Source organism: Podarcis tiliguerta, assembly GCF_965153285.1.
Source record: "Podarcis tiliguerta genome assembly, chromosome: Z".
In the NCBI taxonomy this organism is placed as follows: Eukaryota; Metazoa; Chordata; class Lepidosauria; order Squamata; family Lacertidae; genus Podarcis; species Podarcis tiliguerta.
The window spans coordinates 48,293,717-48,312,192 of NC_139553.1; the positions used below are offsets into that span (position 1 = coordinate 48,293,717).

Below are 18,476 nucleotides of genomic sequence, written 5' to 3' on the forward strand. Positions count from 1 at the left end.
AGACTGCCAAACAGGACCCCCACCCCCCGATATTGGAGGCTGTGGCTGGTGAAGGGGCACCCGAAATGAGCCACACCAGGCTGCTCTTGTGGGTGCCATGATAGCCCTCCCCTGCTTTGAAAGGTTGCTGTCCCCCACCCCCATTTTTGTGAATCTGAAAAGTTACAAAGCTCACTTCTGAGCAAGTGCTTGTACAAGATGCTACCACTCAGGCGCATGTTGTAGTTGCCATCCCTCTGCATGTCACGGCTGCCAGGTGCAATAAGCATCCCCCCCTTTCCTTTGATGCCAACTGGGCACAGCTGCTAGTTCTGTGACAAGGATCTCATGGGTGCTATTTCACCCTGTTTTGCCTGCCTGAGTCCTTCAAAAGGAGTGGAGGAAGGGTGAAGGGAGAACTGTTTCTGCGACATTATTAACACCTCCTGAAAAGCAGAAATAACATGGGAGCTAGAAAGAAGCAACCATGGGGGGGGGCTGTGACCCACTTTAAGGACCTTAAATAGACCACAGGGCTCTGGGATTTTGGAGAACGTAGACTTTGGAAAAGGAGTACGATTAGTCAAGTGGTGAGGAGTTTGTTCTGGGCTGTGGACACAACACATACGTAAAGCACCTTTGAAACACATTCTCTGCTCCCTCCCAGGAAGAATCCTGGAAACTGTAGTTTACCCTTTAACAAACTACAACCCCCAGGACTTTTGGAGGACTGAGAATGTGCTTTAAATGTATGGTGGGTACACGGCTTCAGTCAGACACAGGAAAAGAAGCATCCTGATAAAATCGCCTGCAGGGTTTATAAGCTTGAAATTGCAAGGATAAGGCCCTCAGATCTGGTCTCTCTTGCAGAGTCATGTTTGCTTTTTTGCAGGTGGTGAGGCTGGGGAGAACACAGCATGCTTGGGCTGGCTTTCAAATAAAGAGGGTTCAGTGTAGGCATTACTATTTTTTAACCTGCCCTGCCCTGAGGACATAGGGCAGGTACTTCAAATTTAAAGCAAGTTGTGTGTAGGATAAAATAGGATCTTGACCTAAAACATTGCAAGCTCTAAACTCCCTTGCTCATTTCTCACGGAGGACCTGAACATGAGTCTGGAATGTATCACTTTAAGCTGAAGAAGCAATGGCGTCACATGGCTCCTCCAAGTCCCTGCCCTGTATACATGAAGGAACGTCTCCACCCCCATCGTCCAGCCCAGAAACTAAGGGTCCAACTCCGAGGGCCTTGTGGTAATTCTCTCACTGCAAGAAGTGAAGTTAAAGGGAACCAGGCAGAGGGGCTTCTTTGCAGTGGCATCCTCCCTGTGGAGCAGCCTCCCATCAGGTGTCAAAAAGATAAACAACTATACAACTTTCCAAAGACATCTGAAGGCAGCCCTGTATTGGGAAGTTTTTAATGCTTGATGTGCTTTTATTATGCTGGAAGCAAGGCAGAGTGGCTGGGGCAACCCAGTCATATGGGTGGGGTACAAATAGTGAAACTGTTGTTATTAAGAAAAGTAGTGTGTCAGGGCACAGGCTAGGAACTGCTTGCAGAGGTGTTCCTTCTCTATATGAATGAAGGTGCCTATATGAATCAAGGTGCCTTATAGGGAGAGTCAGACCATTAGTCTATTCAGCTCAGCATTGTCTGTGCTGACTGGGTCTGACCAGGAATATACCCAGCCCTACACAAAGATGCCAGGGATGGAACCTGGGACCTTCTACATGCAAAACAGGTGTTCTATCACTGAGCTCTATAGATGAAAGAACAAGAGATGTAACTCCACGGGAGAGCCCTTGCCTTGCATGTAGAAGGTCCCAGGTTCCATTTCCATGTGGGGCTGAGATAGAATCCCTTCCTGAAATCTCAGAAAGCTGCTGCCAGTCAGTGTAGTCAATACTGAGCTAGATGGGACTAATGGTGTGACTCAGGGCAAGGTTGGTTCCTATGGCTTGTACCCAACTAAGTTTTACTCGGGAGTAGAACCACTGAAATGAATGGACCCAAATTAGCCATGACTGGTAATTTCAATGGCTCTACTCCGAACAGGGCACACATTGAATACAACCCTATGCTCCTGTGTATGTGAGGAGGAGCGTTTAATCACATGAATCCCCACCTATTCACCGACAGTCTTCTTATGCAATTCATTACTTATTTTAAACATTCCTATCCTACCTTAATAGCTAAACACTTCCTCAGCAAGAGATGTACAAAATGTCAGCTAAAGCAAGGGGTGTGTGAGTGGAAAACTAAATGCAACATTTTGAGTCCCATAAAATGCCATTCCATAAAGCAACAACATTAAAAGAAAAAAGCAGCATCAGATTTACTAATCACGGAATGCTGGTTGCAAGATCAATAATCTACTTTTTAAAGGCCATATCAGCACATCCTCCTGTCCCCTCACCTGGCTCCTTTCTCCCCTTCCTACGATAGTCAAGAAGAGTTTTAAAAGTTGCATGGGTTTAAAAGAAATATTTGCAAGCCACTAACAGGCTCCCCTTTCACCCCAGGAAACGTGGCACTGATGTGTCATTTGACCCAAAAGACAACGCAGAGGAGGAGGAGGAGGTGGAGGAGGAAGAGGTTAAACTATTGCCTTTGTCACAGAACCAGCATGGACGCTAAGAATTGACCCTATTCAAGTTGGCTTATTAAAAGGGGCTTTGTCAAATGGTCTAGTTGATTGATTAGGCTTTCAATTGTTCAATCCTATTCAGGTTGGTTCATTTAAAGCGTTTTGCCAAACAGTCTCCCATTTCAGATTTTTAGGTTGAAAATGGGGCTTTCAGGGAAATAGAAATATTCTCTGAATAACTTCCTAGCTAGGAGAATATCCCCATTTATTGTCTACTGCCACTGTTTCCCCTACCTGCTACCATTTGGCAGGGTCCTCCCAACAATCTACTTCTTCCCAGCCAACCATGGATCACACAAGAAACAGGATGGTGCCAATCAGGAATCACCAGGTGAACCAGACAACATCATGCTGCCATGCCACCAATCAAATTTGGCTATGCGATGATGTCACTGAGGGTGGATTCAGCCAATTGGGAGAGACAGCAAGAGGGCAACATAAAAGGTTAGGCTGGCATTTTTGTGGGCACTGCCAAACAGGAAGAGGGAGGTGTTTTTTGACACTGGTTTTGACTCTGCCCTACTTATTAGTCATTGAATTTGCCACACTGCATGGACGTGAAAAGGGGTATGACCACTTCAGCTTTTAAGACAACAGCAGATCATGACACATGGCATGGCATCACACCATGCTTCCCGCTCCCCCCCCCCCCAGCGACACAGTGGATCACAATGGCCTCATTCAGCTTAGCAAAAGTTTAAGTTTGTGGAGAAAGACCTACCAACGCTTGCTGTGGGAGTCATGCACAGCACAGACCCTGCGTACCCATGCAGTGAAGCGTGGAGAGATGAACAGAAGGGACATTTCATTAGTGAAGCAGTTAACGTGTTAACATACAAAAACTCTTTCTAAAAGAAAAAGGAGATTATCCTCCATTGCTGCTACTGCTGCATCTCCCGCCAACACAAATGTAAAATTAAAGATTCACCGTGACTGAACCAGATCTTATGGTTCAGCCTTTACAAGATCAAGGCAAATGTGAACAATCCTTGGATTCTTGACAGCCAGCTGTGCTTGGATGAGTTTCAAACTTGCACACCCAGAGCTCCTCTCCAGGCCTTCTTGTTGGTGCTGCCACTGGGACTGCCCAATTGGCAGTTACCCATGACATGGCCTTTTCAGTTGTGGTTTCCTGGTAGCGCAATGCCCTCCCTGGTAAGGTGCGCCAGTCTCTCTCAGTAATGACTTCCAGGAGGAATTTGAAAGTGTCCTTCTTACCCAGGCACTTGGTGGCTGAAATATACTGTTCCTGGCAACCCTGAGATCACTGGATGAGAAAAGGTTTTTAGTTGTAACGGTTTTTAGGATGGTTTTAACTGAAACTGTTTTTAAACTCTAGCTGTTTTTAGAATGTTTTAATTGTTTTAAAACAGTTAAAAAAGCATCAGCCAATGATAACAGCTGTGGATGCATTTGCTACTCTAGGTTCCTTCAGAAAGAAGGGTGGGATAGAAATTCAATAAAAAAACCAGTAAGATCATGGATCATACTGTAACTGATCAGAACTGTGAAGCTGGAAGGCGCCACAAGGAACATCTAGTCCAACCCCCTGCAATGCAGAAATCTTTTGTCCAACATGAGGCTTGAACCCACAACCCTGAGATTAAGAGCCTCATGCTCTACCGACTGAGCTATCCCAATTTGGCCCACTTCCTTTCCAGGGCATGCTTGTGTGTGTGACTCATTGACACAAGACTTTGTGAAGGGCAGTGCTTCCCACAGAAAGCATAGTGTCAGTAGAGGTAAAATGTGCATTCATTGCCCTGCGCACTTTTGCCTCTGGCCCCGCCCAGCATAGGCATGTGCCCTCAGAACATTACGCAGCCCCCCCACAGGCTGTAAAAGGTTCCCCACTCCTGTCCTAAGGGAAAATGTGGTCAAAGAGAACACAGCATAAGCTCATAAACTGGTAGTGGTAGGCTCATCTGTCCTTGTAGCTTCAGTGGGCAGCGCACCTACTTGGGATGTAGAAGGTCCAAAATTCAATTTCCAGCATTTCTAAGTAGGGCAGAAAAAGAGTCCTTGCTTCAAATTCTGGACAGCTGCTGCCAGTCAGTGCAGACAATACTGACCTAGATAGGCCACTGGTCTGGACTCAATAAATGGCAACTCCCTACGTTTGTAATCGAGCAGGACTTGGTTTTCCTCCTGCACTTTTGTGAATGGCCGTTTCTGACCCCAAAGCCAGCAGAACTCCTTTATGCTTTGGTTATAGCTGTTAGTCCTTAGGGCTGAAAGAGAGCAGCAGGGCTGTTTCAGCAATTGTTTAGAACAACTGTCTTCTATCTTTTTAATTTGTTAAAAGTTTTAAAATATTGTTTATTAAATTTCAAGGCAAAAAAGAAAAAAATCCACGTACTCTTCAATACATAATTTTGTTTTCTGTTTTTCTGACTTCCCATCCCATTTTCCACTGTTATCTTATTTTCTCCCCTTTTGCTGCACCCTGTCTTCTATCTCATATATAACAACAATATTACAGTCAGCTCTAATTCTTTCTGTTGCTCATACTTCAAATCCTGTTTGTGAGGTCTTCTATCTTTTTAAATCCAGGTCCAAGATTGAGGTCTTGGAATCCCAGATTGTGGCCAAGATACACTTCTAAGCAGGCACACACTGGTAACTGCCCAAGAATCCAGGTATTGGCTCTTGGTTAATTTTGTGGAAACATGAAGGGAGAAAGAGGAAGGAAGAATCAAAGAAAATAATGGGGTGGGGGCAGAAATTTGGCATTTGTTTTTATAGGCCCTGAAAAGGAAATAGAAGGTGATTGTTCTGGCTTTTAAATCAGTGAAGGGACAGAACTGAAAAGATATATATATATATATATATATATATATATATATATATATATATTAAAAAAAACAGCATCTACCGGGATTGGAAGACAACCCCCCACCCCAATAAAAAGGTTAGTAAATATATATTCTGCCAGACTCTTAGGAACGGGCTTCATAAAAAGCACATCAGCACATCTTAGCATCATAAGGCATCATAGTTATTGTAGTGGCATTGTTAAAAAGCTAGAAGCTCCTGGGTGCAACTGCAATTCTTTTCCTTTTTTTAAGTCCAAAGGTTGTGCAAAGAGATAGTTCCAACACCAATCCTTTAAAAACAAGGCCCATTGCTTGAGCCCTGGGAGCCACACTGGATCCTCAGCCTCCAAAGACTCTCTGTTGCCTCAGCAAGCTAACATGAGAGAGATGGAGCCCTAGCTGTTCCATATCCCTTTGTGGCAACACATCGTCCTCCTCCTCCTCCTCATGAACTCAGCATCTATCTGAACTCCCCTGAGTGGAATCTCATGATTCATGCACCTGTCGCCATGCAACACCTGTGCAGATCAGCAAAATGGAGGCTGTGCTGGTGCAATTGGGAGGCGGGGGCGGGGCGCAGGGAGTTGTGCCAGCACAGCTCATTATGGGAAAGGCAACCTGCTCAGCAAACAGCAAAAGCCACGTTTGCGAAGCCATACAGTTGCATCTACCCTCCAAGAGCAAGGGCAGATCAGGGTGTGGGAATCGTGAGAGAAGGTGCCTCACAAGTGCCTCTAAACGTAGCATTTCCCCTCCCATGGAAGCTAGGGCAGGGTAGTGGGAGGTAAGAGCCCCAGACGACTTACCTGTAGGGATAAATGTTGGCTGTTGCAATTGCATGTTTGCGAGGGCCTGTTGGTAATGGAAAACACTTGGGTTAAAGACTGTGGTGGCACCATTGTTTTTTTCAAGCGCTGGCCTCTTTGGTAAAGGTTGAAGAGCACCAGGTGGCAACGCCTGCAGAAGGAAATGGAGGGAACCAAATGTGGTGGGTCAAAGAAGGGAAATTGGGGGAAGGGGGGAAAAGAGAAGAGAACAAATTTTAGACAAAGCAATGATCAAACAAGATATGCTGTGCACTCTGCAAATCACCTGCAACTGTGTTGGATCAAAAAACCAAGGTGGGGGAATAGGTCAAGCAGACTCCAATGCGATAATCGTCAACTTCATCATCATCATCACCACAACTTCACAGAATATGCAGTTAGTGCAGATGGGGAAAGTGAAATTGTGCCAATGAATTAAAACAAAACAGTGGGGGGAGTGAGTGCTCTGAAGGGCACATCTACATCTCAAACTCAAAGCAGGTTTCAGAAGAAGCTTTGCTGCTGCAGCTCAGGTCAAGAACCAATAAAAGAAATTATCGGCAACTTTCACTACCCCCAATAATTTGGCACTGGGTATGCCTGACAGCTAAGCATGTTTAAAATTGGTTTATACCCAAAGTAGGACTGTGCCCAAAGGAAGAACATCTTGAGATATATATATGAGACACAGGGAGTAGGGGTAAATCAGGAATAATTTTATCTTGGTTAGAGGAAGATTCAGAAGGCAGTTGCAGGCAACAAGCATAGGGGAAAAACCCCAAAATAAAATTACCAACTAAGAAAGGAAGGTAGGAAGGCAAAACAGCTATTAAAAAAACAACAGAGAAGATTAGCATAAGCATCATGTAAACTGAAATGCTAGCTGTGCTAGGGTTAGCTAAAGTTTACATGTATAAGCATCAGTCCTGTTCCCTGTGCCTATTTTGGGTTCCTGACATGATGTGCTAACTGTGTGTGCATTTGAATACACGGATCAAAAAGAATAGGGAAAACTGTTTCTCAACCTATCTGGCATGAATATAGGGAAATTATTTCCCACCCGTCAGGTGACTTCACATCTGATATAGCTCTGAAGTGACCCCACAACTGTTATTTCTACAACACCATTCATACAAGGACTCAAATATCCTCAACATGAGGATAAGAGGATAAAATGAATTCTGGTCTGGATAAATTTTAGGGAGGAATTTGGGGAGGAGTGCCACTAAGCTGGAGTGTGTAGGGGGTTTAGCTGTTTTCATGATGTTAAGCAAATTTTGCATATGCAAAATGCATAACAGATTGCTGCCTTCCCTGAGCTCTTGAGAAATGCTAGGCTTGAATTTTCAGTAAGGAAACAAACATTACAGATTAAACTCTTATTTCAGCTGCCCAGGGCTTCTGGAACTGCAGAGAAACTAGGAAATGTTTGCAAGGGCAAAGCAGCAAAACTGCTAGAATCGCCTACCACTTTTATTGGGCAGAATGAGGGATAGGCTGGTGGGGTGGGGCAGTTGTTGCACCAATGGGTGTACAAAACACCAGGCCTAATCCCACTTAAGCTCCTTGGTTCAACAGGGTTGTGAATGGAGCTTGCCAGACCCTATTGCTAACTGGATCCCTTGGATTTCTGTTGTTGTCATGTATATGTGCGTTTGTGTGTGATTTCAGTGGACCATGAGATATGATTAATTTCACCCAAAGGCAAATTGTTTTGTCCCCACCCCTCTGTTAACAGGCCACCTCTTTCTTACAAGCAAATTGTCTCTTTTAGACCTGCCACATCAAGGTGCTTCCAAGTCAGTCAAACCTGTTTCCCCATCAGATTCAAAGGTTGCAGGGCGAAGGGGGGGGATGCTTTCAAATTGCTGTGTGGTATATTGCTCTGCCTGTTGCTCATCCCCAAAGAACATGTCTCAACAATGGGGAGACATAGGGGAAAGGTTTAAGGAAGTGCCAACTTTTCTTAACCATTAACTACTTTTGCACAGTTAACTCCTTACTCACCCAACCTCACTCAAGATTTCAATTAAATCCCCTGCAGTCTTCTGGGCTTGTGGGAAAAATACTGAGCCAAATTCTCGAGGGGGGGGGGGCTCTCTTTCTAAGTAGGGTACATGGTTTCCAGAGATGGCATGAGAGTCCATGTACCCATCACGCTCTGAGTTGCCTGATGTGGAACTCATGACCCTCCAAATGTTACTTGACCACAAGCTCCCATGATGCCTTGACTATTGGGTTGGGATTATGGGAGTAGGGGGTCCAATGCCATCCAAAGGACCACAGGTCCCACATCACTGCAACAGAACCACACTGTGCATTCCTGATTTGGAAAGGCTCAGCACAAAAACACTATGAGAACCTGTAGCATCAGGTACAACAGGTACCTAGGATTTCCTTTCCCTTGCTGGTCTGTCTATATTTTACAGGCAAGCTATGAATGCCCTTTGGATGAAAAGGGCGGGCAAACACAGACATAAGGGAAGACTATGAGAAGAGCCTGCTGGATGAGGACAATGGCCCATCTAGTCCCACATCCTGTTCTCACAGTGGCCAACCAGCAGGGTCTGAGCACAAGAGCACTTTGCCCTCCAGTGGTTTCCAGCAACTGGCATTCAGATGCAGTACTGCCTCTGGCTATTGATCATGGCTATTGTGGCTGGTGGCCATTGATAATTGTATCCTCCTCTGCAAATGTGCCTAATCCTCTTTTAAAGCCATCCAGGCTGGTGGCTTTCACTGCCTCCTGTGGAAGCAAGTGCCACACTTTAACTATGCTCTGCACAAAGAAGAAATTTCTTTTATCTGTCCTGAATCTTCCATCATTTGGCTTCATTGGACATCCACCAGTTCCAGTCTTATGAGAAAGGGAGACAAACTTTCTCCTTGCCACACATAATATTAGTACCTTCTATCATGCCACCTCTCACTCACCTTTTTCTCTGAACTAAAAAGTCCTGAACACTGCAAGCTTTCTTCAGGGTGTGGGTGTCACTCTATCCCTTTGGTCATTTTGCATGGCCATTCTCGAACTTTTTTCTATGCTACAATATCCTTTTCAGAATGAGGCAACTATGCAGAGAATTCCAAACGTGGACTCTTCCCCTCCCAGGGTAGCACATCCTGTTTCGGGTCATTCCACCGGTGGTGGAAGTGGTAGGGCAAGTGGAAGACCACCTCTTGCACTTCTGTTGCCTGAGGTAAGTGCTTCACCCTGCCTCATTGGTGGGCTGACTCTGCCCTTACACCCCCCCCCCAAACACTGGTACCTTTAAGTCTAGGCACCGAGTGCAAAACAAAAGGGGGAATAACAGTCTAGAATATATCATGAATGGAAATGCAGGAGTGCAAATGGCAAACTTGACAGTTTCAGAAACAGGTTTCACTTCAGCTTTGAAAGACCACGGAGACTGCACATCAGAGGGACCTTATGCTCTGTCCCACAGCTCTCAGTACAGCACTGGCCCAGTTTGGGTTAGGCAAGCATGGGCTGGTTTATTGGGTTCTTAAATAAGCATCCGACCCCATGAAAAACCACAGCCTCATAGATTTACTATATTGCAACCTCCACTGTCATAGGTAAGGTGTAGCATGGAGATAGATGGAGGCCTGGAGAATGAATTTGGCCATGTGACTGGAGCACTTTTGCATCAGGTTTTGCATGGGCTTGCGTGTGTGCATCTGAAAACAGGGCCTTCAGCAGCCAAGCTCCAAGCAGCACTTTTAATTCTTGAACCACTAGTGCAATTCATACTGCAAGACTGGCAGGCAGAGCTCTGAAGCTTGAGGGCGTCACCTAGGCTGTGTTACCAGCCCCAGAGCAGTCCATCAACTGACACAAAAGGATCAATCCCAGCCCCCAGGCCCTATAAAGGCCAAGCCTCAGAGCTTAAGCCTCTTAATCTCAGGGTTGTGGGTTTGAGTCCCATAGTGGGCGAAAGATTCCTGCACTACAGTGTTGGACTAGATGACCCTCATGGATCCCTTCCAGCTCCCTGATTCTTTGAAATATTGTAAGAAACGTAACCTTAGGTTCAGCTTCTCCTCCAATAGAGGGAGGAAATTGGGTGCAGGGGGAAAACATCTACGTTTGCCGGATTTAAGCATATTTATATTAAAGGCAATTTTAACATCCACAAAACCCATGAATCAGGGCTGCCTTTTTAATCCATTAATCCACTTCTAAATACATATATCTAGCAGGTTATCTAGTCAAAGGCAGCATCACATACTAAAGTCTCTAGCTGCCTTTGTTCTAAAAGAGGTCAGCAGACTTAACCAGGGAGCTGCCAGGCTAGACACAGAACGAAATGTGCACTTTGACTCTGATTTTGCTCTGAATAGGTTTCCTGCAGAAGACTCTGGCAGCATGAAAAGAATGCAATAGCAGAAGGGATCTGCTAGCCTGCTAGAAAGTACAGTCATTCCCCTGACTGGGTTCTGTGGTTCATAGCTGTGGGAAAACGGGGAAATCAAAAGCTCAGCAGCAGGATGCACACTCCGCATGCAGAAGGTGACCCAGGGGAGGCTGGGATGAGCTTTTGAATGATTAGACATTCAGCCCAAGTTCAGAGCAGAATTTAGGGGAGAAACTGCCTCCCCTGTTTTGCATCTGGGGCATTTGCATTTTCAGAGGTAACTTTCCCAAGCTTGTTACTCTGAGTGGCTTCTCCCCACCCAAACCAAATGTGTCATTCTGGTGGTGGGCACCAGTCAACAGGAGCAAGGGAGCTCTGACAAGTCTCCACCCCCCATGGAAGTTGCACCACCAGTTTTGCAACCTGGCAGTGGGACTATGAAACTGTGGTTGGAAGTGGGACAGCCCTAGACCCAGGTTCAGTCCTGGGTAAACCCACCCACCCACCCCCATGAATGGTGTTCGGTATCATCTTGGGAAGGGCTTCTTCTGAAATTCCAAAGTGCCTACTGTAGAGCAGAGCTGATAATACAAAACTGATCAGATTCAAAAGCCAGGAACTAGACCCCTCTCTGCTGTCTGAATTGTGTCTTTTGTCAACGGCAAGGCTAGGTTTGGACACAAACAATTCCTAATGAAGGTTTGCTGCTCAAACCTGCCACCAAATCATGCCAAGCAAGCCAGAGAACTCCCAAGCATTCCGAGTTGTGTCTGTGCATTGGCATGTGAGCAGCAATTAGGGTGGCAATGTGCTCACCAAAGTGTGGGCCTTGGCTGGGCCCTCGGCTCCCTGCCACTGAAACTCCTTGAAGGCTTCCCCTGAGACATTTCAGACCAAAGGTGTGAAACGGAACCTTCTGTGTTCCGTGCTATAAAAATGCAGCAGCTGTCGCTGTTTGAAAACAGACTGATTGAAAAACACTGTGATAATTGCATTGCTCCATAACCACATCTGGTCTTTTTGGAGGAGGAGGATGGTGAAAGGCACCTTCCGTCACCGAAAAATGGTATTCATAGAATCATAGAGTTGGAAGAGACCACAAGGGCCATCGAGTCCAACCCCCTGCCAAGCAGGAAACACCATCAGAGCACTCCTGACATATGGTTGTCAAGCCTCTGCTTAAAGACCTCCAAAGAAGGAGACTCCACCACACTCCTTGGCAGCAAATTCCACTGTCAAACAGCTCTTACTGTCAGGAAGTTCTTCCTAATGTTTAGGTGGAATCTTCTTTCTTGTAGTTTGGATCCATTGCTCCGTGTCCGCTTCTCTGGAGCAGCAGAAAACAACCTTTCTCCCTCCTCTATGTGACATCCTTTTATATATTTGAACATGGCTATCATATCACCCCTTAACCTCCTCTTCTCCAGGCTAAACATGCCCAGCTCCCTTAGCCGTTCCTCATAAGGCATCGTTTCCAGGCCTTTGACCATTTTGGTTACCCTCCTCTGGACACGTTCCAGTTTGTCAGTGTCCTTCTTGAACTGTGGTGCCCAGAACTGGACACAGTACTCCAGGTGAGGTCTGACCAGAGCAGAATACAGTGGCACTATTACTTCCCTTGATAATTGCATTGCTCCATAACCACATCTGGTCTTTTTGGTGGAGGAGGGTGGTGAAAGGCACCTTCCGTCACCGAAAAGTGGTTTTCAATTAAGCCAGAGGTTGCAAAGTTTCCTTTGGTGGGACAGTGGAGTGAATGGGACATTATTTCCTGTCTGATGGGCACTCTCCTTAGGTAACACACAATATACAACAGATATGAGAAAGACAGAGAAAGACACACAGAGAGAAAGAGAGATGTATTCCATGAAGTCTAAAGATGGTGACATGCAAAGCGAGAAGGTGAGAGGTCCAAGTACCGGGTCAAAGGTTGCCTCGAGGGGTCGCTTCAGTGATCGGACAGCTGGCTGAGTCTTAATTAGCAGGCAGCGAGCACATGATGGTAATGAGCCAAGGAAGGGGATCGGGGTTCAAGCACAACAACAGAAAAACAGCAAGCAGAAATGCATCAAAAAAGAGAGCGGACATTGTGGAGCAAGTGAGGAAAACAAAACAAAATAAAATGAGTGAATTATACAATATATTAAAAAAACAGATGACACATGCACAGTGGAGAGCCCTGTGACAACTGAAGTAACACATCAAGGTTTGCTTTGCCTTTGCTGCAGGGTAGATGCAGAAACACCTGGAACCTGAGAGAACTTTAGGGGGGTCCCATTTTCCATCAAGTACTGAGAACTGGTTACAAATTCCCAAATAATTCAGATAATTATTATATATTTCAGATAATTATTATTATAATACATTGTTAAATTGTTTGCATTTTGGGTGCTGAAAAGCTTGCTGCAAAAGTTTTTTTTGTTTTCTTTTTTCTTTTTTAAATAAACTTTTTTTAAAAAGTTGTATTTTTTCATGCATTCCTCATGCTCTCCCCTTTTTCCATTTTGCCTGTCAATGTGCCACAAACGGCTAAGTACAGGGATGTGTGGGCCAGATGGCAGCTTCTTGGGGTTTGTTTTGGGGTATTTTTTTGGTAGCCTAGCAACTTCTGTTCTCTGATTGGTAAGGCTGCCCCCAAACTCAAGAGGTACAAGGCAAACACAGAGCCTTGAAAGGAAGGCAATGAATAATGCAAAGCTATTTGGGTGGCAAGACCCTGGCGACTTAAGAGATCGATAAATAGTTTAAACAGGCTCATTAAGAGCACACCGGAAAGGCAAGTTGAAAGTTTGCACCGGGAAGGGACGGCCTGAATTAAAGATGCAGCTGGGACTAGCAGGGTCACAGTTAAGAAGTCAGGAATTAGCTCTGACCAACAAAGAGTGCCGTGAGCTGATGGTTCCAAAGACTCATTCTGAGTAAGAGTGCTTAGACTCAAGTGCCGGTCTCTAAGCAGCAATCTTTCTCAAGACAAGGAGAGCCACAGTGACATGCTCTTTCTCCCACAACTTAATGATAAACAGGGCAGCGCAGAAACGAGCATTACAGCAGGCATTGACACACAGGAACATACAAAGGGTCCTCTTGAGCCATCGAGTCAAGCCTACCCCAGCCTGTTCCCTCCAACTGTTTCAGAATCCAACTCTCACCAGTCCCAGCTAGCAGCAGCAGTGTTTCCATCACCCATCAGGATTGTAGGGCCGTGCTGAGTGGCGCTGATGGGAACTGCAGCACCAAGTTGGGGAAGGCTGCTCTAGGCTGACGTTGGGTCGTATCCAACTGAATTATGCTCGGAGTGGACTCATTACAATCAATGGACCCAAGCTAGCCATGTCCATTAATTCCAGTGGGTCTTCTTGGAGCAGGACTAGCATTGGACAGAACCCACTGTGTTTCCAACACTGGCCCATCAGCTCCCCCTGTGAAGCTGGGCAGGGCATGATGGCAACAGGCCTTTGCCGTGGCTTGTCCAAAGCAACTGGTCGTTTGGATGTGGAGGATCCATGCAATCTTCATGAGTAACAACCACCAAGCGAACTCTCCTGATTGTCATGGATTTGTCAAATCATCTTTCAAAGCTACAGAAACCAGTGGTTGCCACCACACTCCATGGCAGTAAATGCCATGGCTTAACATGCTGAGTGTGAAGAAGCTCTTCCTTTCATCTGCTCTAGCTCTTCTGGCAGTCTGTTTCACAGGGAGATCCCAAATTGTAGCACAGCTATCTCCCATGCCCCCTGCCCCTCCTAAGCTGTGGATGCCCTTCCCACTGAGGTGCACCTGGCACCACCACTGCAGATTTCGCTGGGTGCTGGACACACCTCTTTGACCCCTGACTCTTTGACTCCTGAGGCGCATATTTTTAGGATCCAGATTATTCATGTGATTTTAATGTGTGTTAAACTGTTTTTAATGGGCATAGATAAATAACAACAATAAATTATTCAGCCTTCCCCTTCCTTCCCCTGAACTCAAACACTCACACACCATTTTAAAAAGCCTTTTTTGCCTCTCCTTACCACAGAGGATGAGAACCTGTGTTGGATTCCAGCTCCCACCAGCCCCAACAAGCACGGCCAACAGGGATGGGTGATGGGAGCTGCAGTCCAACAACTGACTGGCAGGATGGCTCATGATGGATAGCTCAGTCAGTAGAGCATGAGATTCTTAATCTGGGGGTTGTGGGTTCGAGCCCCACATTGGGCAAAAGATTCCTGCATTGCAGGGGTTGGACTAGAAGACCCTTGTGATCCCTTCAACTCTACAATTCTATGAACCTGTCGAGGGTGACAGGTTTTCCTGGATTTTTCCAGGCAACATGGATTCTGTTCAGGGGGATGCCTGCTTTATTTACTTTCCAGCAACAACATCTAATGAGCACTGTGCTTTGCATGCAAAATACAGCTATTTAGGGTTTACTGTAAGGTTTCCTTGCTGGGCACATAAGCATGTTTGCCCACCCCACACGCCTTCAGAAGCACAACCTTATGTAGGGAGTTCCACAGGTTTGGGCCCACTACCCTGAGTGTGAAGCTGCTATCAGTTATAAGCTGTGCAGCTGAGCCACAGCCGGGGGGGGGGGGGGCGGGTCAGGGACACAGGATAATGCCATGTGCAATGCTCTTGGGTTCTTCAAACTCTTTTTCTAAGGCTGAATGTGAAGCAAAGAAATAAAACAGGGACATTTTCTACATTGGCAGGGGACGGTGGATTTTGTGACATTTGAAGCCCTTTCAATTCTAGGGGATTGAAAGGGCTGGTGCATCATTTTAAAAGCCCCAGGATATATGTGACCCCCATGTATAGGGAACGTGCAGAGTGGGTTGACACAAACAGGACTGGACTGTGTATGCTGAGATGTGATGGGACACTCTGATGCTATTACAAAAGGTGGGGGAGGGTCCCCTTGCCCCTCCTTCTCTCCTTGTGGGCCAAACACACAACATTTTGCAAAGGCCTTGCTGGGCGACGGCCCCCTTACCATTCCGGCTGCAGCGGTTTGATTCACCTGGTGTTGAGCTGCCTTGATTTTGGCTTGCAGGTGTGCAGGGGGATGAAAGTACTTGCATTTCTCCCGGGAGCATCGCCCTTTGATGTAATCCATGCACACCGTCACGGTGTTCTCATTGGTGTCTATCATGGCAATATCTATCGGGTGAGCATAACGGCAGTCATTCTCGCCGCGTGTGCAGTTGCCACGCTGAAACTCCCGGCAAACCTTAAAAGAAAGCCACATTATTTGAACCAGGAAAAACACATGAAAACACCCAGGAAAAACCACTTCTCCATTTTCCTCCTAATGTGAACACAAAGGGCTAAGAAAAGCACAGCCGCGGGGTGGGGACAAATCTCAGCTGCCCCATAACTACAGTGGTACCTTGGGTTAAGTACTTAATTCATTCTGGAGGTCTGTTCTTAACCTGAAGCACCACTTTAGCTAATGGGGCCTCCTGCTGTTGCTGTGCCGCCAGAGCACGATTTCTGTTCTCATCCTGAAGCAAAGTTCTTAACCTGAAGCACTATTTCTGGGTTAGTGGAGTCTGTAACCTGAAGTGTATGTAACCTGAGGTACCACTGTAAGTGTCATGTTTCGTCTTATTGCACCTCCCGTTTATTTAAAGCAGAGTTGTGGAAACTTTTTGGCTCTACGGGGCAGATCCTTATCAGGGTTGGCCTCACAGGCCAAATCACAGACAGCGTCACCCACCTGGCAATCAGTGTGATGCCAAGTGCAAGGTGCTTCAAAGTTCTGAAGCTGGGACATCAAAGCACCTTGCAAGGCACTGCAAAAGCAATGCACTGAGGAAGAGGTTTGCGGCACAATCCCCAGCTGATGAGCAGGGGTTAAGTCCTGCTCTGCTTGGCTCTGAGACCCTGTTCTCTGCTGGGAGCTTCTGCATGCTTTACAGATTCTCTGCCACTGAGTGACAGCTCTTCCCAGCCAACAGAAGCAAGATCACACCTATATTACTGAAGAAGTGCAGCCGCTATATTAATAGGGGCTCCTGGTTCACTTCCATTTTCTACTGCGCTGTTAGCTACTGAAACGGTAGGGCAGTTATTTTCTAGGGGATAGAAGGTTGCATCGATTTCAGAATTCTGTGCCAGCCTGTAGAGACCTGAGATGGTGAGCAAGGAGGGCTGGAAGAAATAAAACCAGCTGGAATCTCCCACCCATGTAAACAAGGTTTGCTGATCCAAGATGACAGCACTGAATAAGCAAACTCTTACTGCAGGATTTCATTGGTTTTGCAAACAAGTCCTGGGGATTTGGGTCAGGTAGAGGCAGTTCCACTTTATTAGCAACACTCCTGAAAGCCCTTCTGACTGAGCCCCAGTGACCCTCGACTCCGTTTTTTACAACAAAACTCTCAAACCCAGACTAGATGACAGAAGTTGGGAAGCAATTTTAAGCAAACAGTGATCTTCAACTTATGAAAAAGGGATGATGTGTACTCCAGTGCCAATTAAGAAAAAGGCTTTAAGAGCTTCCTTGTCTTTGGATTAAGAGGTCAAACAAGATACACGTTACACTGTTCTCAAGGAACTGGTATAGCTAAGACTTCAAAAAATGGGGAATTAGTTCCGAGCCACAACGAAGAAAGGGTTTCAGAATCCGGACCCCTCTCCTCTCTCACAGCAGAACTTCCATAGGGCAAGCACATTTGGGCAAAAGGTGCCCAGTTAAATTTGGTTAAGAACTGCCTTCCTCATCTAAGCAAAGCAACCATCGCCATTTGGTACAGGGTGCAAGATACCTCCAGTTTGTCTGTCCTCATCATTTTCTGCCCAGTGGAGCTCCCTGCCACAGAAACAGCTGGGTTCCCAGACACCAGGACAGGTGTATTTGGCAACAGCTCTGCAGGAACCAAGCCCATTCCAGGAGAGACGTGACTTAGGTAGGGACTGAATGCCATGGTGGGGCTAGTTGCAAGCGAAGGAGTCACAGGAAAGGTTGTCTGCCAAGAAAGAGGAGAAAGCAATGGTCATGGAGTTAGCAGGGTCCAAGAATGCACTGGTCCTGTGTCCAACCCCCTGTACCCCCAGCTCTGGAAATGTTCGATTCAGTTGCACTGGCTAAGAGGAGGACTCTTGTTCTCAGTCTATTAATCCTCTTGGTTTGCTTCTGATCTTCTCCCCCCGCTTTCATTGATTCAGATGTGCATGGAGCATTTCAAGCACAAGAAGCATCTTCATTGGTATGGACAAAGAACAGCCAATGATCGTTAAGAGCTTAATAGCACAATTAAGGAGGCACCTTGCGCAATTAACACAGTCCCCCTACCCTGCACCTTGCAATTAAGCATTCACCGGTGGGAGTTAAGGGATCAAGCCAATTCTGGACATGAGACACATGGCAGATAAGCTGGCAAGAAGCTCCCCTGGCATAGACAAAAGGGCTGGTACCTTTTGGCTTTCTTAAAGCAACACATGTCTAGAATCAATACGTCACTTCAGTTTTACATTACACTTTTGGCTGCCCACTATTAGCCTTGCTTACAGCCAGCCTAAGAAAAGCAGAACCTGAGCACAAGAGCACTATCCCCTCCTGCAATTTCTAGCAACTAGGATTCAGAAATGTACTGCCTTTGACAGTGGAGGAAGAGCATAGCCATCCTGGCTATTAGCCACTGATAGCCTCTTCCTCCTCCTCCTCCTCCTCCTCCTCCTCCATGAATTTGTCTAATCCTCTTTTAAAGGCATCACTGTCTCCTCGGGGAGAGAGTTCCATAGTTTAACTATGCAGTGTGAGAAGAGGCACTTTCTTTTTTCTGTCCTGAATCTTCCAACATTCACTTTTCATTGGATGGCTATTTCATAGAATCATAGAATCATAGAGTTGGAAGAGACCACAAGGGCCATCGAGTCCAA

At 46.1% G+C, this 18,476-nt stretch overlaps 1 protein-coding gene across 9 annotated transcripts in view; it reads right to left on the reverse strand.

The window, feature by feature from the left end:
* Positions 1-18,476, reverse strand: part of MBNL3 (muscleblind like splicing regulator 3) — a 123,253-nt gene that overhangs the window by 13,392 nt on the left and 91,385 nt on the right. For 4 of the 9 annotated variants that reach the window (XR_014507012.1, XM_083422673.1, XM_083422674.1 and 1 more), the window contains exons 4-6: positions 17,363-17,563; positions 15,586-15,822; positions 6,247-6,397 (exon numbers count right to left, since the gene is read on the reverse strand). Coding sequence is in view for 7 of the 9 variants with exons in the window: in XM_083422673.1 (XP_083278799.1) it covers positions 6,247-6,397; positions 15,586-15,822; positions 17,363-17,563 (589 nt within the window). In the remaining 2 variants the exon portion in view is untranslated. Of the gene's footprint in view, positions 1-3,345; positions 3,382-6,246; positions 6,398-12,523; positions 12,578-15,585; positions 15,823-17,362; positions 17,564-18,476 lie in introns of all 9 variants that reach the window. The other 5 variants (XM_083422669.1, XM_083422670.1, XR_014507011.1 and 2 more) reach the window with 3 other exon arrangements.